This window comes from Pan troglodytes, chromosome 13 (genome assembly GCF_028858775.2).
Source record: "Pan troglodytes isolate AG18354 chromosome 13, NHGRI_mPanTro3-v2.0_pri, whole genome shotgun sequence".
Classification (NCBI taxonomy): domain Eukaryota; kingdom Metazoa; phylum Chordata; class Mammalia; order Primates; family Hominidae; genus Pan; species Pan troglodytes.
The window spans coordinates 27,990,787-28,013,527 of NC_072411.2; the positions used below are offsets into that span (position 1 = coordinate 27,990,787).

The 22,741-nt window shown below is 38.0% G+C and overlaps 1 protein-coding gene, 1 long non-coding RNA gene and 1 other non-coding gene across 3 annotated transcripts in view; 2 read left to right on the forward strand and 1 right to left on the reverse strand.

Moving 5' to 3' along the window:
* The window catches only part of LOC107973761 (uncharacterized), a 73,270-nt gene that overhangs the window by 17,590 nt on the left and 32,939 nt on the right, over positions 1 to 22,741 (forward strand). The window lies entirely within an intron of this gene.
* MAP3K2 (mitogen-activated protein kinase kinase kinase 2) overlaps positions 1 to 22,741 on the reverse strand; it is an 89,007-nt gene that overhangs the window by 13,161 nt on the left and 53,105 nt on the right. Inside the window, exons 6-15 of the mRNA XM_016949683.4 lie at positions 18,230 to 18,343; positions 17,762 to 17,849; positions 14,506 to 14,636; positions 13,551 to 13,630; positions 11,996 to 12,063; positions 11,725 to 11,817; positions 9,868 to 10,074; positions 6,012 to 6,160; positions 5,472 to 5,603; positions 2,899 to 3,028 (exon numbers count right to left, since the gene is read on the reverse strand). Coding sequence (XP_016805172.1) covers positions 2,899 to 3,028; positions 5,472 to 5,603; positions 6,012 to 6,160; positions 9,868 to 10,074; positions 11,725 to 11,817; positions 11,996 to 12,063; positions 13,551 to 13,630; positions 14,506 to 14,636; positions 17,762 to 17,849; positions 18,230 to 18,343 — 1,192 coding nt within the window. The remainder of the gene's footprint in view (positions 1 to 2,898; positions 3,029 to 5,471; positions 5,604 to 6,011; positions 6,161 to 9,867; positions 10,075 to 11,724; positions 11,818 to 11,995; positions 12,064 to 13,550; positions 13,631 to 14,505; positions 14,637 to 17,761; positions 17,850 to 18,229; positions 18,344 to 22,741) is intronic.
* LOC112208558 (U6 spliceosomal RNA) lies at positions 4,715 to 4,821 on the forward strand. Its single transcript, XR_002943018.1, has one exon. It is a non-coding gene; the product is annotated as a U6 spliceosomal RNA (small nuclear RNA).

Below are 22,741 nucleotides of genomic sequence, written 5' to 3' on the forward strand. Positions count from 1 at the left end.
GATAAATCTTCTAAGTCTTTCCTAAAGTTCTCTCCAATCTCCTTTTCTTTTTTCTTTGCAACTTATGAAGAAACTAAGTTGTTTGCCTATAGCTTTCTCATGGTCTAGATTTTGCTGACTGCATCCCAAAGAATCATTTTAACATGCTCATCTGTCCTATATGTATATTACATAATTCTGTAGTCGAATTTGGAGGCGTGATCAGATTCAGGTTCAATTTCTGGGGGACTGAGGAACAAAACTAGATAGATGATGCTGTATTCTAGACAGTCTCTAAGTGATATCAGCAGCTATTAATGTTTAATGCAATATCTGTTCATTATTCTTTCTCCGCTTGTTAGCCAAAATACTTCTATGAAGATAAGTGTCCTTTCATCCATTAATTTCGTCTTCAGTGGTCTAGTTTGTAAAACGAACGGAACAAAAACAAAGGCAGAAGAGAGCAACTAGTTCTTGAAATAATGAGTTGGTTCCCTAGCAATATAATCAATTCATTTTCATCCTAGGTTTCATTATGACTTCATGGGTCTAAATTGAAAACCAATCAACTATCTTCCTTTTCTCTTACGATTTAAAAGTTGCTCATGGAAATTTGAGAAATACAGAAAAAGTATATAGGAGCTTGGCAACATAGCAATACCCTATCTCTACAAAAAAAAATTTAATTAACTGGGCATGGTGGTGTGTGCCTGTAGTCTCAGCTACTCGGGAGGCTGAGGTGAAAGGACTGCTTGAGCTCAAGAGGTTGAAGCTTCAGTGAGCCATGACAGCACCACTGTACTCTAGCCTGGGTGACAGAGGGTGACCCTGACTCAAAATAAAAAAACAAAGGCTGGGCACAGTGGCTCACGCCTGTAATCCCAGCGCTTTGAGAGGCCGAGGCGGGTGGATCAACTGAGGTTGCGAGTTCGAGACCAGCCTGACCAACATGGAGAAACCCCGTCTCTACTAAAAATACAAAATTACCCGGGTGTGATGGCACATGCTGGTAGTCCCAGCTCCTAGGGAAGATGAGGCAGGAGAATCACTTGAACCCAGGGTGGGGGTGGAGGTTGTGGTGAGCCGAGATCTCCCCATTGCACTCCAGCCCTGGGCAACAAGAGTGAAACTCTCTTAAAAAAAAAAAAAAACGACCATCACTCATCCTGCCACTTGATGATAACCACCATCAATCATATGGAAATTTTCCTTCTAGGTCATACTTGAATTTTACAAACTTAAGATCATATTGCACATCCAATTTTATATTTTACATTTATTCTCTTATCAGTATATTTGCCCTATGCTTTAAAATAAGCTTACTTCCAGCCTTCTCTTTTGACCAGGATGGCTCATCACTTCTGGCAAAGTTTGAAGAAGATCCACTCGGCGGGTAGCTCCCTCAGTTCCTTTGCCTTGCCTCATTATGAGGGCTAACGAGAAGCTGGCTTGAATGGACATTATTCCTAACTGAGTAACTTCTCTATGAGGTTCTTCAAGCTATCAGGTTTCGTACTTAACAAGGGAGGTCTGCCTAAGATGCATAGATCATGAGCAATGTCCCCATCTTTTCAGACTTACTCTAAGTCCCATTCTAGTACAGGTGATCTGGCTTAGGCATTCTGCATTCTACTCTATCACCAGGAACTGGTTAGGAATGTTCTTGTTGGTCTGAATATGGCCATAATTAGGACGTGCCACACCTCAAAGGGGAAGTGAAAGCCTGGGAGCTCGTAAGAGTCCCCAGCAAGACCAATGAGTAATATCTTTATACATGCAAATACAAACATGTACACATACACATTTACAGTAATACATTGCTTAATAATGGAGATGCATTCTGAAAAATGCATTTTTAGGCAATTTTGTCATTATGCAAACATCATAGAGTGTATTTACACAAACCTAAATGGTATAGCCTACTACACACCTAGTCTATATAGTATAGCCACTGTTGTAAATGTGGTCCATAATGACGTGGAAACATCATTATGTGGCACATGACTGTTTATTTATTAACAGATGGGGTCTCGCTACATTACTCAGGCTGGACTTGAACTCCTGGGTTCAAGCGATCCTCCCGCCTCAGCCTCCCAGGTAGCTGGGACTACAGTCATGCACCATCATGCTGCTATTCATTATTTTTATTGATTGATTTATAAAGTGATGTCTAAATTTGGGGCCACAACCTACCTTTACAGGACCAAACCTCCAGGTATGTTTTGTAGTATAGATTTTGAAGCATTCTTAAATTGTACCTATCCCCACCACTTGCTTTTGTGTGACTTTATGCATTTACCTACATCCTTTATCCCTGCAAACAGTTGAGTTTTTGAGTTTTAAAGTCAGTTTGACATAGTTGGGGTTCATCAAAGCTCAGTTTGGGGCTCTTTTCTTTGCTTCTCTTCATTCTTTCCCTCGGTAGTGACACCCATTCCTCCGAGTTTAAATTAAAGCATATTGCATGCATTAACTCATTTACTCCTTACAAGAATCCTATGAGCTGGATACTATTATCTCCATCATTTAAGAATGAGGAACTGAGAGACTGAGTAACTTGTCCAAGGCCACACGGTGCGGATAAAAGCCCAAATTTGAATCAGGCCATCTGGCAGCAGGGATCCTACTCTTAGCCAATCTATCCTAATACCTATGCAATATGTATGAAAACATGATCTCACTTGTATGGTCTCTTAAACTTTACTGACTCTGTGAGCCCCCACAGCAGAGCTACCCATTTGTGGAGACAGGACTGGTGTGACAGAACACTGACAGAGTCCATAAGAAAGCAAGAGAACTGTTTCCCTGTAGTATTTCAGAGATAGATGAATTAATGTTAAATGTCTTACCCACATCACTTGTTTCATTCACATTCACTAAGAATTGTGTACTTAAAATAGAAAATACCTCATTACTTACCTTTGATATCTCTATGGACAATCATATTACTGTGCAAATAATGGACACCCTCCAGAATCTGACGGGTGTATTTCCTAGTCACATTCTCAGTAAGAGCGCCATATGCTTTTAATTGGTCCTTAATTGAACCCTAGGAGAAAAGAAAACAAAAATAAAAACTACTGTATATGGTTTGAAATGAAAACTGCTATTAAATCTTTATCAGTAAAGAGGGCAGGAATTCTCATCTCACTCGTCTAAGCATGTCCTACTTGAATTTTACTTATTTTGTTCTTATTCTGTTTTTAAAGTATTTTATTGACATCTGCTGATTTTCTCAGAAAAAGGAATGGGTATAACTAGAAAGAACACAGAGATTTTAAAGTTTTTTCTTTATATACTCAACACTCAAGTTCGAAACATGAGAACATACACAAAAGGAGAATAGATTTTCTCAAGTGTTTTTTAGGGCAGGATAAGGTGCCATCTCTGAGGAAGCTGAATCAGTCTGAAGTGAGGAATAGGTATTTGAATTTTGAAAACTTCCCTAGTGATTCCAATGTATAAGTTTGATTAATAATCCCTTTAAAAGACAGAAATAAAATGCTTCCTGAGGGACACATCTCTTTTTTGACAGGAAAATACATCCAAATGTTTCTGCTTTTCCTTGAATTTTGGTAAACGGTGTACTCCGTCATATGAAAGTAAATCCTTGGATTTTACAGATTTAACCATTTGTCCTTTCCACTGTTTATGAGCCATCCTTGGAGGGAGAGCATTTTGCAATTCTGTGGACCCAAATTTGCAAACACACATAATGGAAAGCAGCAAGTGTGCCCAGTCAACTACTCACACCTACAGTTCAGCATGGCTTGTTTGTTCAGTCTACTGTGTCTCTACTTGTAGTATTATACAGAATAGGCCAGGCACAGTGGCTCACACCTGTAATCCCAGCACTTTGGGAGGCTGAGGAAGGCAGATCACCTGAGGTCAGGAGTTCAAGACCAGCCTGGCCAACAGGGTGAAACCCCATCTCTACTAAAAATACAAGAATTAGCCAGGCATCGGCTGGGCGTGGTGGCTCACGCTTGTAATACCATCACTTTGGGAGGCTGAGGCGGGCAGATCACCTGAGGTCAGGGGTTCGAGACCAGCCTAGCCAACCCCGTCTCTACTAAAAATACAAAAATTAGCTGGGTGTGGTGGCGTGCACCTGTAATCCCAGCTACACGGGAGGCTGAGGCAGGAGAATTGCTTGAACCCGGGAGACGGAGGTTGCAGTGAGCTGAGATCATGCCATTGCTCAGCCTGGGCAACAAGAGCGAAACTCCATCTCAAAAATAAACAAATAAAAATTATGGAAATGCATGTATTTTTAAATAAGTAAACATATTAATCACCACCTTGAAAATCATTAATACTAGATGTACTCTATATAATGACAGATGTCACAAATCACATTTTATAACTCCTAATGAAATTATAGACTCTAGTGATGACTATCAATCAGTGCTAAAAACATTAGGTGGATGGCTGAAAAGGAACAGGCTATTCCTATGTGCCACTGCTATACCTCATATTACTTTCTGGTGTGCAGGAAAAAACAAAACTTTACAATGCAGGAATCAATATGTCAATCATCCTCATCTAATGGTAGGTCTTTGCATTGCTACAGTGGAATAACCAGAAATTGGCTCCTGATAGGATGCAACATAAAGTACACAGCTTCATCTATGATGTATCAGATAAAAAAGGTTGAATGTGAATCTAATTTAGACCTTAGATCTAACTTGGAGTTTATAGTAAAAAAGGGATAAAGAAACAAATTAAAATCCGCATGCTCATTTCGGCAGCACATATACTAAAATTAGAACGATACAGAGAAGATTAGCACGGCCCCTGTGCAAGGATGACACGCAAATTTGTGAAGCATTCCATATAACTAAAATTATAAAAAATTTAAAACAAAAAAACAAAATCCACAAGAATGCTACTAGAGAAATCCATGCGAATTTTTTTTTTTTTTTTTTCAAATTCTTCCAGATCCTGAGAGTGAAGACTCTTAACAGGCTATCCTCCTCTCTCTGTCAAATCTATATCATGTACAAATTGACTGCTCTAGATAGTAATCCTAGCACTTTGGGAGGCTAAGGCAGAAGAATCACTTGGGCTCAGGAGTTTGAAACCAGCCTAGGTAACAGAGTGAGACCTTGTCTCTATTTCTTTTTAAGAATTATAAAAAATTGTTTTAGAAGAGAGAGATAATTAAGGGGCATAACAATTAAATGTATGTATAGACTGGAACTTGGTGTGAATATATCAGCTATAAAGGGCATTTTAGGGCATTTAAGGAAATCTGAAGATGGACTGCTAAGATGTCTGTAACCTACTTGAGAATACTTTTATCATTAATGAGTTAAAAAATACAAAGACAGAGGAAGAGGATAGAAAATACTACTCAGCTCTAATTTAAAACTCTTCCAAAATGTCCTTAACTAGGGTTAACATTTTATAATCTACGTTTTTGTTGTTTTTCTTTTATTAACTAAAATTTTAAATAGAATGTGTATTTTCAAAAAGATGTACTAACTTACCCCTGGCATATATTCCATAAATATGGAAAGTGTTTTTTCCTGGGGATCCCTCAAACAGCCATAATACTGAACAATTCGCTCATGTAGCAAGTTTTTCAGCAACTGAATTTCACACTCAAGTGCATTTACTTCCTGAAAGAGAGAATTCATTGTTAAGTCTTCAACAATGTCAGTAAAAGCAAAAAATTCTAACTTCATGGACCATCAAGGTGATTTCATTCTGAAAATTTTAGTTCCCAAGTAATAAACATCTGAAAGTCTCTAACCAATAACTTTTTAAACAGTCCTTGATGATATGCTAACGCAACACTGACTCAGATTAGGATTATAACTGAAGTACTAAAAAAGAAAAATCCATATTAAAAAATAGACAAACATATCTAATCTGTTTTACAAATAATTTATACTAAAGAAAACTGCTTTTTTTTTTTTGAAAAAAAAAATGCTTCTTATTTAGAATGGAAGGCGCTTAATGTTAAAAAATAATAATGAATAAAGTTTCTTATAATGTGACAAAGTAATTTGTGCAGTGATTTTTACCTTGCTGGTCTCAGGACTATCGGGGTCAAACTGAACTTGCTTAACAGCCAATTCTCTTCCTGTATCAACATCATAACAGAGGTAGACCCTTCCAAAGGCTCCTTGGCCAAGCAGTTTGCCCAATCTCCAGTTGGTCGGAGCTCGAGGTGCTGAAAAAGAACACTTTCTTAAAGTGAAATATCAAACAGCACACAAATAAATGGTTAATAACTAAATGAGCATACTGCATTAGTGACATCCTTCATTGAATGTACTTGGATATAAGGAAAAATTATGATTATCCAAATTCACATAGTTACCATCTTTCAAATTTTTCTTTCGTCAATTTTCTACAAATCCTAAACCAAAAAGAGATTCGTATCCCAAGACTCATTTTTTTCTGAAATTGTTTTCCTAATTACACATGTGACAGCATCTTTCTTTCACTCAATCTAACATTCCAAAGACTGTAAGATGCACCATTTCTATTCTTCACTGCAGTAATATTTGTACTTAGTTTTTCAGCCTCCACCTACAATGTAGAAAGCTGGAAAGAGTATCATTCCCATCCAAACAACAAGAGAAATCTGGGTAATCTACAAAATTTAACTTTTGTTGAACACATATCAAAAAACTAAGATTGCAGGGCAACCAGCTAACCTGAAATCTAAGGAAAAAGTGGTACCTCCAAGGAGAGACAGAACAGAAGCACTGGCTCACTTGTGGCAAAGCACAGACAAAGACCCACACAAGCAAGGAAGAATTCACCTCCATTTTAAACAAATGTGGGCTGGCATGAGAGTACTGAACCCTTGGGAGATCTAGACACAGGTGAGCTCACACCTGCTCTAAGTCTTTTCTGTGGACCTCTACCATGCACTCACAGGAGCAGGAGACACCAGGGAAAGCCTCCCTTGGTGGTCAAGGCCTGGAGAAGGGGAATGGCCCACTGTTGTGGGAAATGCAGAAAGTCCTTCCAAACCCTTCTCCCCTAAGAAACAAGAGCCTTCAGCTGCTGGAGAAAGCAGCAAACCCTGTCACCCCTGCATTACAGTTAAAGACCCACTGAGGCTAGGGGAATCCAAAAGAAAAAAAAAACAACAACCCTACCCCTGAGAGAGAGGCTGAGGCTGGAAACCTTCTGTGACCCTGATCATTAGAGCACTCCTACTCCTGGAAGGTGGGCAAGCCCATCTCTGAGAACTGAGGAGATAAAGCCTGCCTAAGACTGAAGCTGGATAGGACAACACAGAACCCTCTAGTCTGCCTCCCCTCTCCTAGGCTGGCAAGTAACAGCAATCCACTTACTGAGAGCATGACAAGGCCATGGAGAGATCCTCCCTCTCTGAGAAGTAGGCACAAAAGAAAGGCCAAGGCTGGGCGCAGTGGCTCACCTGTAATCCCAGCACTTTGGGAGGCCGAGGCGGACAGATCACCTGAGGTCAGGAGTTCAAGACCAGCCTGGCCAATGTGGTGAAACCCCATCTCTACTAAAAATACAAAAAAAAAAAAAAAGAAAGAAAGAAAAAGAAAAACAGCCAGGTGTGGTGGCAGATGCCTGCAATCCCAGCTACTCGGGAGGCTGATGCGGGAGAATCGCTTGAACCCGGGAAGGGGAGGTTGCAGTGAGCTGAGATCGCGCCACTGCACTCCAACCTGGGCAACAAGAGTGAAACTCCATCTCAGATTAAAAAAAAGAAGCTGATGGAGCAGGACCATTGAGAAAATCCCTTTAGGAAACCAGCACAAGGTAATTAGAAGAATTTAAAGTCAGTGGTGCACAGAGACCATGACAACAACAAAATCCAAACCCAGCTCAACTCCTAACTAGACTGATTGACTTAGCTCCTCACAGTAACAGCCTAGCAGAAGAAGAGCTGTGCCTATTTCCAGGCATACATTCTATTTACCTCCTCCCTTATCCTATACATGATATATGGCATTCAATGTAAAATGATAAGACACAAAAAAGCAACCCTTCCAAAAAAAATCAAAAGAGAAAGCAATTAATACAACCAGACTCAGGAGGTTCAGAAGGGAAATTTAAAATAACTATGACTAACATGTTAAAGGTTCTAATGGAAAAGGTAGACAACATGCATGAACAGATGGTGAACAGAGCGATGGAAACTACAGGAATGAGTCACATGAAAATGCATGAAATGAAAAACAATGACAGAAGTTAAGAATTCCTTCAACAGGATCATAAATAGATGCAACAAGGCTGAGGAAAGAATCAGTGAACCTGAAAATAGATCAATGGTGGGGGAGAGAGGGAGACAGGGAGAGAGGGAGAGGGAGGGAGAGAGAGAGACAACAGAGGTATGAGACAGTATCAAATAGTCTAGTGTATAGGTAATAGGAATCCCAAAAGAAAAAGGAAGAATGAGACAGAAAAAATACTTGGAGAGGTAACAACTGAGAACTTTTCACAGACAAACTATAAATATAATAAACTGAAAGAACACCAGCTGGGAACCCTACACAAATATACCTAGACACGTCATATTCACACTGTAGAAAATCAAAGACAAAATCTTGAAAGCAGCTGGGGCAGCTGCGGGGGAAGAAAGCATATTACATATGGAGGAACAAAGATAAGAATTAGAGCAGATTTCTCTTCAGGAAGTATATAAGCCAGAAGACAATGGGACAATAGCTTTAAAGTGCTAGAAAGGCCAGGTGCAGTGGCTCACACCTGTAATCCCAGCACTTTGGGAGGTTAAGGCAGGTGAATCAGCTTAAGCCCAACAGTTCAAGACCAGCCTGGGCAACACAGCAAAACCCACTCTCTACAAAAAATACAAAAATTATCTGGGCATGGTGGTGCATGCCTGTAGTGCCAGATACTTGGGAGTTTGAAGTGGGAGGATTGCTTGAGCCCAGAAGGCAGAGGTTGCAATGAGTTGAGATTGCACCACAGCCTGAGTGACAGAGTGAGATCCTGTTTCAAAAATGAAGGAGAAATAGACTTTTTTCAAACAAACAAAAGCAGAATGAACTCATTACCAGCACGCCTATATTACAAGAAAGGTTAAAATGCAGTTTTTCAGGCAGAAGGAATTTGATACCCAATAGATCTTGGATCTGTCTTTGTTTATACAGATTTTGGATATATACAAAGATCTATAAAAATGAATAGACTGAAGATATATAAAAAAGACATTTTTCTCTTATTTTTAATCACTTCAAAAGATAGCTGTCTAAAGCAAAAATAACAGCAATATAGCATGGGGTCAACATGGATATAAAAGTAAACTATGACACACTAGCACACAAAAAGGAATTCAGAGTATGCAAATAGTGCTGCAATAAACATCTTTGAACATGAATCTTTGTATGCACTGCTTACACAGTAAGGTCTGAATGCTTTGCAATCCAGCCTGAGTTACCACTGTAGGCCTATTCCCACTATTTCAAGTAAGATACTCCCACATCAGCCAAAAATTGAACTATTCCCCATTTTTAGATGATGTTATGGCCTCTTGCACATTAGCTCCTCAGCTGGTGATTTCTACTCACATTTAAATGCTATACAATAATTATTTCTCCATATATCATCTATCCCATTAGATTACGTCTTGGAGATTATGTTTGAAATCTCAGTGGTAGGCATTCAACAAGGATATGTGGAATGCATGGATAAAGAATGACTAGTTGGTAATAATTTTCCTAATACAAGTGAAGAACTAAAGTAATTAGCAGTGATACCATGCTTATACCTGACATTCCAACCACCTTTTAGAAACACCATTATTACCTTTTTTGAGTAGTTCATCTGACCCCAAAAACTCACTTAGTATTTATTCCTTTTAATAATATAAAATTCTGCAAAGGTTCTGCTCTACATTTCACTATACCAAGTTCTATTACTTACAACGGCTGGGTGGGCTGATGTCCATTACGGTCAAAGTAGGATTGTCTATGTCACTTCCCCTTCTTCTTATTCGACTATCATCATACTCTGGGGTAAAGATACTGCTTCCACTACTAGTGCTTAAGGAATGATCAGTAGGACTGAAACTCACAGGAGACCGTAAGCTAGTCCCCTGGGTCCTTCTAGCTCTTGGAAAAGTTTTACGACCTAAAAAATGAAAAGAGAATGACCTTATACCTTTTATTAATATGTTATACTTTTAAAGTATTTAAAATTTGTAATGCAGAGAATAGAAATTTGTCCTGTAACTAGGCTAAGAAACCCAAATAGGAATGATTGGGTGGGAAAAAATAAACAGGATCTGAATACCAATTCAAATAATCTCTTATGATAAAACATGTATGAGTGTGCACACACAAACATACACACACAAATCATAAAAAGGAACCTCCTCACTTCTGGATAAAAAGGATAAAAAAAATTTACTCTCATTTCCAATAATGATTTTAAAATCTAAAACAAAGATGCAGAAGTTCACAGGTAGTAATTTTTTCTTTTCTTTTTCAGATGGAGTTTCACTCTTGTTGCCCAGGCTGGAGTGCAGTGGTACAATCTCGGCTCACTGCAACCTCCGCCTCCAGGGTTCAAGCGATTCTCCCGTCTCAGCCTCCCAAGTAGCTGGGATTACAGGTGCCCACCACCATGCCCAGCTAATTTTTTGTATTTTTAGTAGAGACAGGGTTTCATCACGTTGGCCAGGCTGGTCTCATACTCCTGACCTCAGGTGATCCACCCGCCTCGGCCTCCCAAAGTGCTGGGATTACAGGCATGAGCCACCGCACCTGGCCAGTAATTTTTTTTCTTAAAGGGATGATGTAAGTATCAATCTCATCATCAAAGAGTAATTTTCTAATATCATTTAAAGGTTACTCCTTTTGGATGGGTGCAGTGGCTCATGCCTGTAATCCCAGCACTTTCGGAGGCCAAGGCAGGCAGATCACTTGAGCCCAGGAGTTCGAGACCAGCCTGGGCAACATGGCAAAACCCCATCTCTACTAAAAATACAAAAATTAGGCCGGGCACGGTGGCTCACGCCTGTAATCCTAGCACTTTGGGAGGCCAAGGCAAGTGGATCACTGGAGATCAGGAGTTTTGAGACCAGCCTGGCCAACATGGCAAAACCCCATCTCTACTAAAAATACAAAAATTAGCCAGGTGAGAATCGCTTGAACCCAGGAGGTGGAGGGTGCAGTGAGCAGAGATCATGCCACTGCACTCCAGCCTGGGTGACAGAACAGAGTGAGACTCTGTGTCGGGGAGAAAAAAAAAAAAAAGAAAGAAAGAAAATTACTCCTTTTTGGCCAAGTGCAGTGGCTCACACCTGTAATCCCAGCACTTTGGGAGGGTGAGGCAGGAGGACTGCTTGAGCCCAAGACTTCAAGACCAGCCTGGGCAACATGGTGGGACACTGTCTCTACAAAAGAAATTTTTTAATTAGCTGGGTGTGATGGCAAATGCCTGTAATGGCACACACCTGAACTCAGGAAGCCAAGGCAGGAAGATCACTTGAGCCCAGGAATTTAAAGTTACAGTGAGCTAAGATCATGCCACAGCACTCCCGCCTGGGCAACAAAACCTTGTCTCTTAAAACAAAAAATTATTCATTTTCTTTTAAGGGATAACCAAGTCTTATAAGTTGACATAAAGCCAAAATGCCCATTATACTTTTGTTATAACACAATTCCTCATATTTTTCTAATGGTATTACACAAATATGAGGTTTTAAAAACTTTTTGTATTTATTTTTGTTGTTGAGATTTTTTAACTATTCTTGTGGTCTAATTGCTAGAAACTTACCATCATTATACTCTTGATGATGATATGAAACATGATACCTTCTTGGATATGTTCCTCCTTTTCCAAATTTCTCAAAGATAGGGTTATCATAGTCTGTTAAGACATATAAGATGGTTATCTTTTATTTAAAAAAATAGTTAAATATTTCTAATGATGAAAAGCACATTTATAAATCTTTATTTGACTTTTCAAAAATCCCCCCTCTCCCTCCCAGCCAAAACATTATCCAATGACATAAACATTTAAACATTTAGAATTCATAAAGTCTAACCTGAAAATTCCTGATGATTATCTGGGTAGCTCTGAGCCCTAGGCATTCGTGATTTTGGATAGCTCTCTCTATAAAGAAAAAACGTCACATTAAGTTTACAGAAAGAACGTAAGACATTAAAAAGAAAATCTTTGAGCAATATCTATATCTATCTGTGCCTCTCTGTATGTGTTTGTGTAAAGGAGCTCACTTTGAAAGGTTAGCATACCTAAAAAAGAAAAACTACACTTACTTGGTACATGTAGGCAAAGAGCATGACTTTTAAAATTAACCTTACAGTACAGTGGAAGAATGACGTATTTTGGAATCATTAGGTGTTTCTAAGCACTGTGTTTCAATCCAAGCTCTGCCACTTAACTATGTAACCTTGGCAAATCACCCTTCTGCATCAACAAAAAAGATAATTTCCAACTATTCAAGTGTACATAAGTAAGGTATCCAGGATAGTGTTTTGCAAATGGTAAGTACTCAAATATATAGCTTTTTCGTCACTACTTCCCTGAATTTCTTAAATGTCTACCTTAAGATAGACATTGACACAGACAGAAATTTCATATACATGGATAAAAGAAACTTAAATGTGCATTCCCACGCAATATTAGTTATTTTTTCAGAATTTGCTTTCATAAAGCAATTCCAGAGAGGATTACCAAGAATACTGTCCTATTGAGACCAGGAGGGGGAGCACGTGTAACAAAAAATTCACATTTTGCAACTTTATCCTGCTCATATTCCTGAACAGCTTTTTCACAAAAGTACTTAAATTTTTGCCTACATGTACCAATGTGACACAGTGGGCTACAATTTCCAAGAATTTAAATTATTTCTAATCTGGTGCCAGAATGAACATAATCCTGAACAGGTGAAATAACTCAGGAAATTTCCAAAACCAAACATATTAATGTAAAAGTTGATAGCACTTTTCATAAACACAGTTTTAAAAGTAAATGTACATAAATTCTAAATTTGATTTGCCTTCAAACACACAATTTTGACAAGCAGGAATACTCAAACTATTATAATCAGATTTCCTTTTAACTAACAAAGATACTGAGTCCCATGAGGTAAAGGGATTTATCCACACTGCAAAAATTCATCTGCCGTCATCATACACAAGTACTAATTCTATTCCTCTGAATGTAGCACAAAAAAGTTACTGATAATTCAACATTCTATCTGTATGAATATTTACTCATATCTATTAAAAAAGAAAAACTACAATAAGCTGAGCATGGTGGCTCATGTGTGTAATCCAAGCGCTTTAGGAGGCCAAGGCAGGAGGTTCGCTTGAGCCCAGGAGTTCGAGATCAGCCTGGGTAACAAAGTGAGACCCCCATCTCTACAAATAATACAAACAAAATAGCCAGATGTGGTATTAATAGCAAATGCCTTTGGTCCTAGTTCCTCGGGGGTCAGAGATTGGGAGGACTGATGGAGCCAAGGAGGTCAAGGCTGCAGTAAGCCGCATTCACGCCACTGCGCTCCAGCCTGGGTGACAGCAAAACTCTGTCTCAAATAAACAAACAAACCCTCCAAAAACGACGATAAACATTACCCATCCAAAGGACTATCAAGTGATGGACAACTTCCTGAGCCAGAATTTTCAGGGCTGCTTAAAGATAATGGATCCAGCATCTAGGAAAAAAAGGAGTTCCACCATGATTCAATTTGATATAACCAAAAGTTGCTTATTAAAAAAAACCTGCCTTAATTAGACATACTTCATGTAACATAAAATTCACCCATTTAAAGTATACAAGTCAAGGCTTTTAGAATACTGAGAGTTGTGCAACCCTCACTCACAATTTTAGAACAATTCCATACTCAATAATGGTCACTCTCCAGAGTTACTCATTTTCAAATGTCCCTTGTAAGCAAGCCACGACTTCAAAATTTCCTAAGAGAAAAATATTCTTTCTCTATAGACTATTGACTAATTAAAAGCTACAATATTTCACACTATTTTGCTTACTGAAAACTGAACAATGGCCCCACCCAAACTGAGACTAATGACACTATGACTATTACATTATTAGAAAATGTAAACTACTATAATAGTGTGAACATATAATGCAATGCAATGCAATGTTAAGGGAATAACAGCAACTCCATGAAAACATTTTAATACTATAAAATTGAAGTACTTTTTAAATGTTTCAGAAAGTTCACAAACCTCAGTTTCACAAAGGTAAATATTTATAGTTTCATTCTATCTTTCAAATGTTTAAAAAAAAATCTGGCTGTTAAATTACAAAGCAAATGCATTATCATTCACTCACTCTCATTCATTCACTTATTGAGCAATATAAAACCAGCTGTATTCCAGCTTTCTTTATACAGGCACATGTAAATTAATGGGCATTTTCCTATATTTTTTCTATTTTGTTCAGTTAAGAAGATATGTAATTAGAGAAGAGATAATACACACAAACACCCAGTAACCTGCCAAATCACACTGACCCTGACAACATCTCTTTAAATTAAATTTAAAAAATCAAACTTTTGCTTACTTGGTCCATGCTCTCTGGAATGAACTCTCCTTCACTGTTGATACTAGTGAATGACCCATTCCGGGCAACCTGGTGTAATTCATCTGGAATGTAACCTGGGGGAGGAGAACTTCTATCTCTACTAGTAGGACCTCAAGGAAGAAAAATAATGTAATTTATAATTATAGGCAAGGGAATCAAGTTTTGTTTTAAATAGGCTATATTTCTGAATTATATCATTAATAATTTCAGCAAAAGAAAATTCAATTTTTATTAAAACTTATCAGAACATTCATTTGTAAATCTTCAAATAGCTTTATAACCTTTGTAAATTCCCACCCTATCATAATTATTAACCTCACCATAATATTCATTTATACTCACTAGGTAGGATGGTATTCTGACTGCTGATAGGATGATAATACAATATAGATTTCTGGCATTAAGACAGTTTATTTAAGTAATCACATTTCTTATGAGATAATAACCCACTTTATTTTACTTGGTTCTGTGGAAATGATGCTATATTTATTAGTACAGTGTCTCACCTTTCCTCATAGTTTTTTGAAATTAAACTATGTGAGCATTTAAGTTCTGGTCCAATTTAAAGCAAAAAACATTTTAGCCTTATGTAAAGGAGTCATTGTGAGTATATGTAAGCATTTGTTAGTGAGACAGGGAGGAAAAAGAGAGCAAAATTATTACCAAGACATGTGCATAAAAGAGAGTACTGTCTACACTTGTCTGTAAAATGATTAGGAGCTCAATTTGAGTCAGGATTGATTTAGGCTTCATAACAACTGTAGCCACAATAATACTGGTCCCTAATATTTTTATTCCTTCCATATACCCGTGCTTACAAAAGATCAATATAGTCAATTACTAAAAGGAGATAGGACCAAAAAAAAAAAAAAAAAAAAAAAAAGCTATGAAAATTTTGTCTCCTTATTTGACAACCCATTTTTCACAGTAATGCGTATGCCAACGCACTCTTGGTTGAGACCTGTTTATCAGCATACACTCCTAACCTAAAGGAGTTTTTCCTCCATTTCCCTTTTATAAAAACAATTAAAAACAATAACTGCCAACATATAAGAAAAATAGATAATGGTCATATCTAGCAAAGCCATTCCAAGTTTAAAGCAGTGCCAATAAAAGACCACTAATTCTATACTTTATGATTTCCAATTTCTTCTTATGCTGGCACTGACGTCAAACAAGAATATTTATTAGAATAAGACTGAGGTATTCAGTGTAATTTTAATTCAAAATATATTTAAAATGTCAGTTTAACTAGTACATTTAGCTTGTTTTGTCCAATGCAACTAAAGTGAATTAGAGCTGGGCACTGTGGCTCACGCCTGTAATCCCAGCACTCTGGGAGGCCAAGGTGGGTGGATCACATGAGGTCAGGAGTTCGAGACCAATCTGGCTAACAAGCTGAAACCCCATCTCTACTAAAAATATAAAAATTAGCCAGGCATGGTGGCGGACGCCTGTAATCTCAGTTATTCAGGAGGCTGAGGCAGGAGAATCACTTGAACCCAGGAGGCAGTGGTTACAGTTAGCCGAGACCGCGCCACTGTACTCCAGCCTGGGTGACGGAGTGAGACTCTGTCTCAAAAAATAAATAAAATAAAGTGAATTAGCAATTTTTAAAAAAATGACAAGTACTGTAATGTGATAAGAAATGGGCATAAAGAAAGAAATGTACAATGAACATCTGAGCTTTGTACAATGTACAAAATGTATAAATGTACAATAAGCTTTCTAGTTTGAAAAGTAAAATGTACAAGTGTTCTCTCAATTTAATGCTACAACAATCCCATGATTTAAAGATGAAGACACATTTACTGGTCTCAGGTTCATCAGAGAGCTGGAATTTGAATTTGGGTGTTTCAAATGTTCTTTCACCAAATTTTAAAACTATATCGAAACATATCTGAATGCTAAAGACAAGCCATTTGTATTTTGCTTGTGTATCACCTCTGCTGCTCGCATTTCTGCATTCCTGAAACCCAAAGTAGGACTTATTTAAGACAGACACTTAGAAGAGAATGGTCATAAAATAGCTTCTTCTGGGGACCAAAAGAGAACATGAATAATGTCTATTTTTTTGATGGTTCACATGCCAATACAATTTTTTCTTTGATTATCAACAATCCTCTTCTGTTACCAATCTTTTTTAGATTCCCAACCACATTTGTTTTTCCTCCTCTTTAACTTTTCTCTTTTAAACCCGCCCCTCATACATGTTTTCATGCCATCTTTAATGGCCATACTCACTGCCCTCTCTCAAAGAACATTTATACCAGCAGTTTTTTGAAACAATGTAATGCTTTTATCAAATAAAAATGTAGATTATCAATGTTTTATACAAATTGAAGAACAGACAGAATGGGGAGTTGAGAGTACCTGTGTCCAACTCATGTTGCACGAATAAAGCCTCCTTAAACTACAGCATGCAAGATCTTTATTTCTTTATATCATAATCTTAATTATAACAATAAATTAATGGCAAATGAAAATGAATACTAATAAAGTAATAATAAAGCATAATATAAAAATTCTGAGTATCTTTATTTTGAGAGCATTCTTGGCAATCACTAAAACCCTAGAGAAAGGCTTGTGACTTTACAGTCTATTAATTTTAATACATTATAATTACTTCTTTTAATTTTTTTCCTCCATTCTATTTGTACAATTAAAACTTTTTTTTTTTTTTTTTTTTTTTTGAGATGGAGTCTTGCTTTGTCGCCAGGCTGGAGTGCAGTGGCACAATCTTGGCTCACTGCAACCTCCGCCTCCCGGGTTCAAGCAATCCTCTTGCCTCAGCCTCCTGAGTAGCTGGGACTACAGGCATGCACCACCACGCCCAGCTAATTTTTGTAATTTTAGTAGAGATGGGGTTTCACCATGTTGGCTAGGATGGTCTCGATCTCTTGACCTTGTGATCTGCCCGCCTTGGCCTCCCAAAGTGCTGGGATTACAGGCATGAGCTACCGCGCCCAGCCTAAAACCTCTTTAAAGTTTTATTTGAATTTGTTAATATTAAAATACCCTGAGTATATAAATAAAGAATTTAAATTGGAGATTACTAATCCTGTAAACTTGAATTTCCAAGGGACGTCAAATATTAGAGTGTATTTAAATTAAATTATAGGAAGTAGAGAAATAAAATATTGTTTATCAGGAATATGTTTAGGTGCCACACTACATTAAAGGATGGAGAAGAAATTGAGAAATCATTCATTTCATAATTCAGACACTAGTTTACCTATTATAGATAGCCGTTTTTTCCTCTCTGCTCCAAATACTGTATTATCCAAATCTTCTAGTGATGGCAATGGTTCTAAATGAGTAGCCTACAAAGGAGAAAAGACAGTTAATGCTATTCTTCCTCCTTGGGGCTTTAAACAGAATCCTCTCCCCTGCCAAGTACAAAACATTTTATATTGTTTGTGAGCCTTAATCAAATCCTCTACTCTTTGAAATTTTAATTCTAACATAATTCTAAGTTGTCAGTTTCTATTAGCTTCGTATGTACAACATATTATACTTATTTCTATGACTGGGGTTTTTGAGGAGTAAGGATATTAAAGTATAGTAATTAAAGGATGTTAAGTTTACATTTAATCATAATGAAAATATTGCAATGATTATAGAATATAATTATGTTTCATATGTTAACTTTTACAAGCCTAAGTCCTATAATTCTTACTGAAAAAAATATCCCAAATCATACCTGTGTACTTCCATTTATTACAAGTAATATCTTGAGGCTCTTCATATGAATACTACGATCCAGCAGTTCCACAGCTTTGTCCAAGTCATCTTGAGTAGTTAATGGAATTACCAACTAAAAACAAACATAAGGAATCATGCAGCTATCTCACCAGGTCAAGTTCTTCCATGAGCATCTCCACTACTAAGGAATTACAAATGTCAAAATACCTTGCTCTTTGATTTGTTACTATGATGAAAGTCTGAATGTGTATGTGTAGATTGTTTTGCCCTCCTCATTCTACCGCCACTAAAATCTTAGAATGAACATGTATGTTTTTAAATTTTTCTTTATTAATCATTACATTCTTCTAGAAAATAACATTTAAAGATTAATTTTCTAGGATATTTCCATAATATTGCTAAATTTAAGTTATAGTATGTTCGCCCCTAAAAAGAATGAAGGAGTACAGACAAAGACCATATGAAATAAAGGTACTACTTTTCTTCTGTATAGATGAAACTCAGTTCTTTTTTCAATAGTAACCACAAATTTGCACTCTCAGCTGGTGTGCTCTTCAACATACCAACATCCTGAGCACCTGCCATGGAGGACAGCTGCCATGGAGGGGTACCACTAGTAACATATCTGCAATCTACAGCCCACCTAGAGTTCTTCTCTCTGAGCCTGGTGACCTGACCACTATACCCTAAAACAAATAAGCTAATGAGTTAACTATTCCATAGTAAACCCTGCATGTGGAATCTGCTTTCACTAGTCTTCTCATGCAGCAGATGTTATAGAGGACAAAAGCACCTAAGAGGTCTATGAGAAAAAGTGTAATTCATACAATTTAAGAAATAAAAATACGTTCTTTTTTTAAAAAAAGTCAATTTAGTAACTTAAGAAGACTCTGTCAATAACTTCAAAGTATATTCCATTTCATTGAAGGAGGAACAGAATAAAAACAAGTGAACATATTCTGCACTAGTTAACCTGCTCTACTCAGCACAATATATGAGCCATTAAAATGCAAGGCTGAATTAATTTGGGGTCTCACAGTATAAATTCTTTGAAGACAAGGACCCCCTACACCAGCAATGAGCAAAGAGCAGACAACCTGGTAAATGCTGTCTAATAAATCTCACAGTGTTAAAAGCTCAATCTGAACCCAAACCCACTAGCTGGCATGGTGTGTGTTCATTCTGCAGACTTCTTTGTGAAAAAAGTCCTTGGGGTTTTTGATTTTTTGTTTTGAAATGGAGTCTCACTGTCATTCAGGCTGGAGTACAGTGGCAATCTCAGCTCACTGCAATCTGCCTCTGGTTTCAAGTGATTCTCCTGCCTCAGCCTCCCCAGTAGCTGGGTTTACAGGCATGCACCACCACGTGTGGCTAATTTTTGTATTTTTAGCAGAGACAGCGTTTCAACATGTTGACCAGGCTGGTCTCAAACTCCTGACCTCAAATTATCTGCCCGCCTGGGCCTTCCAAAGTGCTGGGATTACAGGCATGAGGCACCGTGCCCAGCCAAAAAAGTCCTTGTTATAAGAAAGGCTGCCAAACACGAATATAAAGAAGGATTTATGTGAATTCCATCAGACAATCTGCTTGCACTTACTTACTCTGTTATTAAAATATATTCCCAATTTCTGTTTGTAGCTAATTTTGTATTACTGTAAGTGACCGACTAACTGGGCTCTTTTCGCTCTATGAGAATTTTTTTCTAATAAAATACAATTATTAACTGTTTGGTATCATAGAACAAGCCTGATCTACTGATCTACTTAAACACATTTCTATTTCCCACCAATTAGGAAACATATTGGTATATCTTGCTTCTATCTTCAATAGTCTATTACTTTTCAAGCACTGGAAAACATTTTAAAGCAATGGTAATGACTGTTCCGCCGATTTTTCATTTGAGGGGAAAATCTGAATACTTACTTTTACTATTCATTTATAACTGGATTGTTTACTTCTCCAAGATACTGCTACTTTTGGGGGAAAACAACACTAAGTCAAATGACAGAAAAAAATATGAACATAAATGATTCTGCTGCTCTTCAGTTTGCTGCTGTAAAATGTGAACATCCTGGAGGAGTGCCTGGTGCAGCAGCTTAGGCACTTGCCTACAGACCTAATGTGATCCTGCCTGTGTTCTAAGGTTACCTATTACAAACCGTAAAATGAGGACTAAGAGTCATGAACAAGTCCCAGGTTATCTACATTACACTAAATAAATCAGATAATGTTTTCTTGCTTGGTGAATTCATTTCAGTCTCATTCATGAAATCTATCACCCTCTGGCTTATTTTTGATAAATCAGTTGTTTGTTGATATAAATGCTTTCTAGAAAGGAAACTTAAAATTGAGTTCGAGAACCATTAAACAGAACTGAAATCTGAAAGAACTGAATTATCTTCCTGAATTTACATAGTGAAGTATGAAGACAGCCATTGAAAGGTTCTCCAGGCTGGACGCAGTGGCTCACACCTGTAATCTCAGCACTTTGGGAGGCTGAGGTATGCGGGTCGCTTGAGCCCTGGAGTTTGAGACCAGCCTGGGCAACATGGTGAAACCACATCTCTAGAAAAAATACAAAAATTAACAAGGTATGGTAGTGCATGCCTGTAGTCCCAGCTACTTAGAAGGCTGAGGGGGGAGAGGATTGATTGAGCCAGGGAGGTCAAGGCTCCAGTGAGCCATGACTGTGCCTCTGTACTACAGCCTGGGTGACAGCGGGAGATGCTGTCTCAAAAAAAAAAAAAAAATTCCTGCTCTACTCATCTAAAATGGAAATGATCTTAGAAAATCCTTACTTGGCTTGAACACCTCCACATCCAACCCCCATGACACACACACACATGCACCCTGAACACCTCCACAACCAACCCTCATAACACACACACACACACACACACCTTATTAAAGAGAAGCCAAACTAACAAATCCAAACAACCTCAGCTTATATTTCCAGCTTAAATTTCCTTAACGTTTCAATTCTAGCCAACTAGAAGTTTATAGAGTAACAGTTCATTTTGAACAGAGGAATTAATATTACACTAGAAAAAAATATTTATAGAAATGGAATAACATGCAGTATAAATGAATTTTTTGCCTGACCACATGTCCACAAACTAGTAAGACTTTCTTTAGTACCCCCAGTGTCCAAGATCATGCATTTGGTTTGGGACAATATGTCAAGATATGAAACAGGATACAGTTCACTCACAGAATCTCAGGGTTGCAAGAAATCTTAAATGTAATCTTATCCTAATGCCACCCCTACCACATTCCTGCCAAGAGGCCACCAAAATATAATGGTAGAACCACTCACAGAAATCCTTCAGAAAGCATGAGAAAAATAAACTAAAAATGAAGCAGTTTTCCAATTTTTAGAAAATGGGAAAAGGTTCTTAAAAATACAGATCAGGCCAGGCGCGGTGGCTCATACCTGTAATCCCAGCACTTTGGGAGGCCAAGGCAGGTGGATCATCTGAGCTCAGGAGTTTGAGACCAGTCTGGGCAACATGGTGAAACCCCGCCTCTACCAAAAATACAAAAATTATCCGGGAGCAGTGGTGCCTGCCTGTGGTCCCAGCTACTCAGGAGGCTGACGTGGGAAGATCACTTGAGCCCTGGGAGGCAAAGGTTGCAGTGAGGTGAGATCAGGTCACTGCATTCCAACCTGGGTGACAGAGAAACCTCGTCTCACACAAAAAACAAAAACAAAAACCAGTTAGCTTGATGTCAATCCTCAAGAAAACCCCAGAAAAAAATTACATAGCAAACTGGGAGAAGTCACTAAAAAAAAAAAACAGCAATTCTTAGGAGGTGACATAGGTATAATATGGACAAATCATGTCATGCTAACCTCATTTTTCTTGATAGACCTACTAGGCTGGTAGATAAAGACAATATTGTAGTCTTAATGTATCTTGGCATTTGAAAGTTTTCCATAATACAATTTTAGAAAAAAGAAAAAAAATATGTTTAGGCTCCCCTATAATCATCCTATGGGATAATAATTCAAGTTCAAGACATTTTTAAAAAATTTATTCTTTTTTGTTCAGACAGCTCTGTCACACAGGCTGGAGTGCAGTGGTGCAACTGTAGCTCACTGTACCCTCAAATTCCTGGGCTCAAGCTATCCTCCCACCTTAAATCCCCCTGCCTCAGCCTCCCGAATAGCTGGGACTACAGGTGTATGCCATCACACTCAGATAATTTTACTTTTTTGTAGAGATGGAGTCTTGCTATGTTGCCTAGGCTAGTCTTGAACTCCCGGCCTCAGGTGATCCTCCTGCCTTGGCCTCCCCCCATGTGCTGGGATTATAGGCATGAGCCACTGTGCTCTGCCCGTTACTCTTCGACACAATACTTTATGCATTTTTTTTTTTTGAGACGGAGTCTCGCTCTGTCACCAGGCTGGAGTGCGGTGACGCGGTATCAGCTCATTGCAACCTCTGCCTCCTGGGTTCAAGCGATTCTCCTACCTCAGCCTCCCAGGTAGCTGGAACTACAGGTGCAC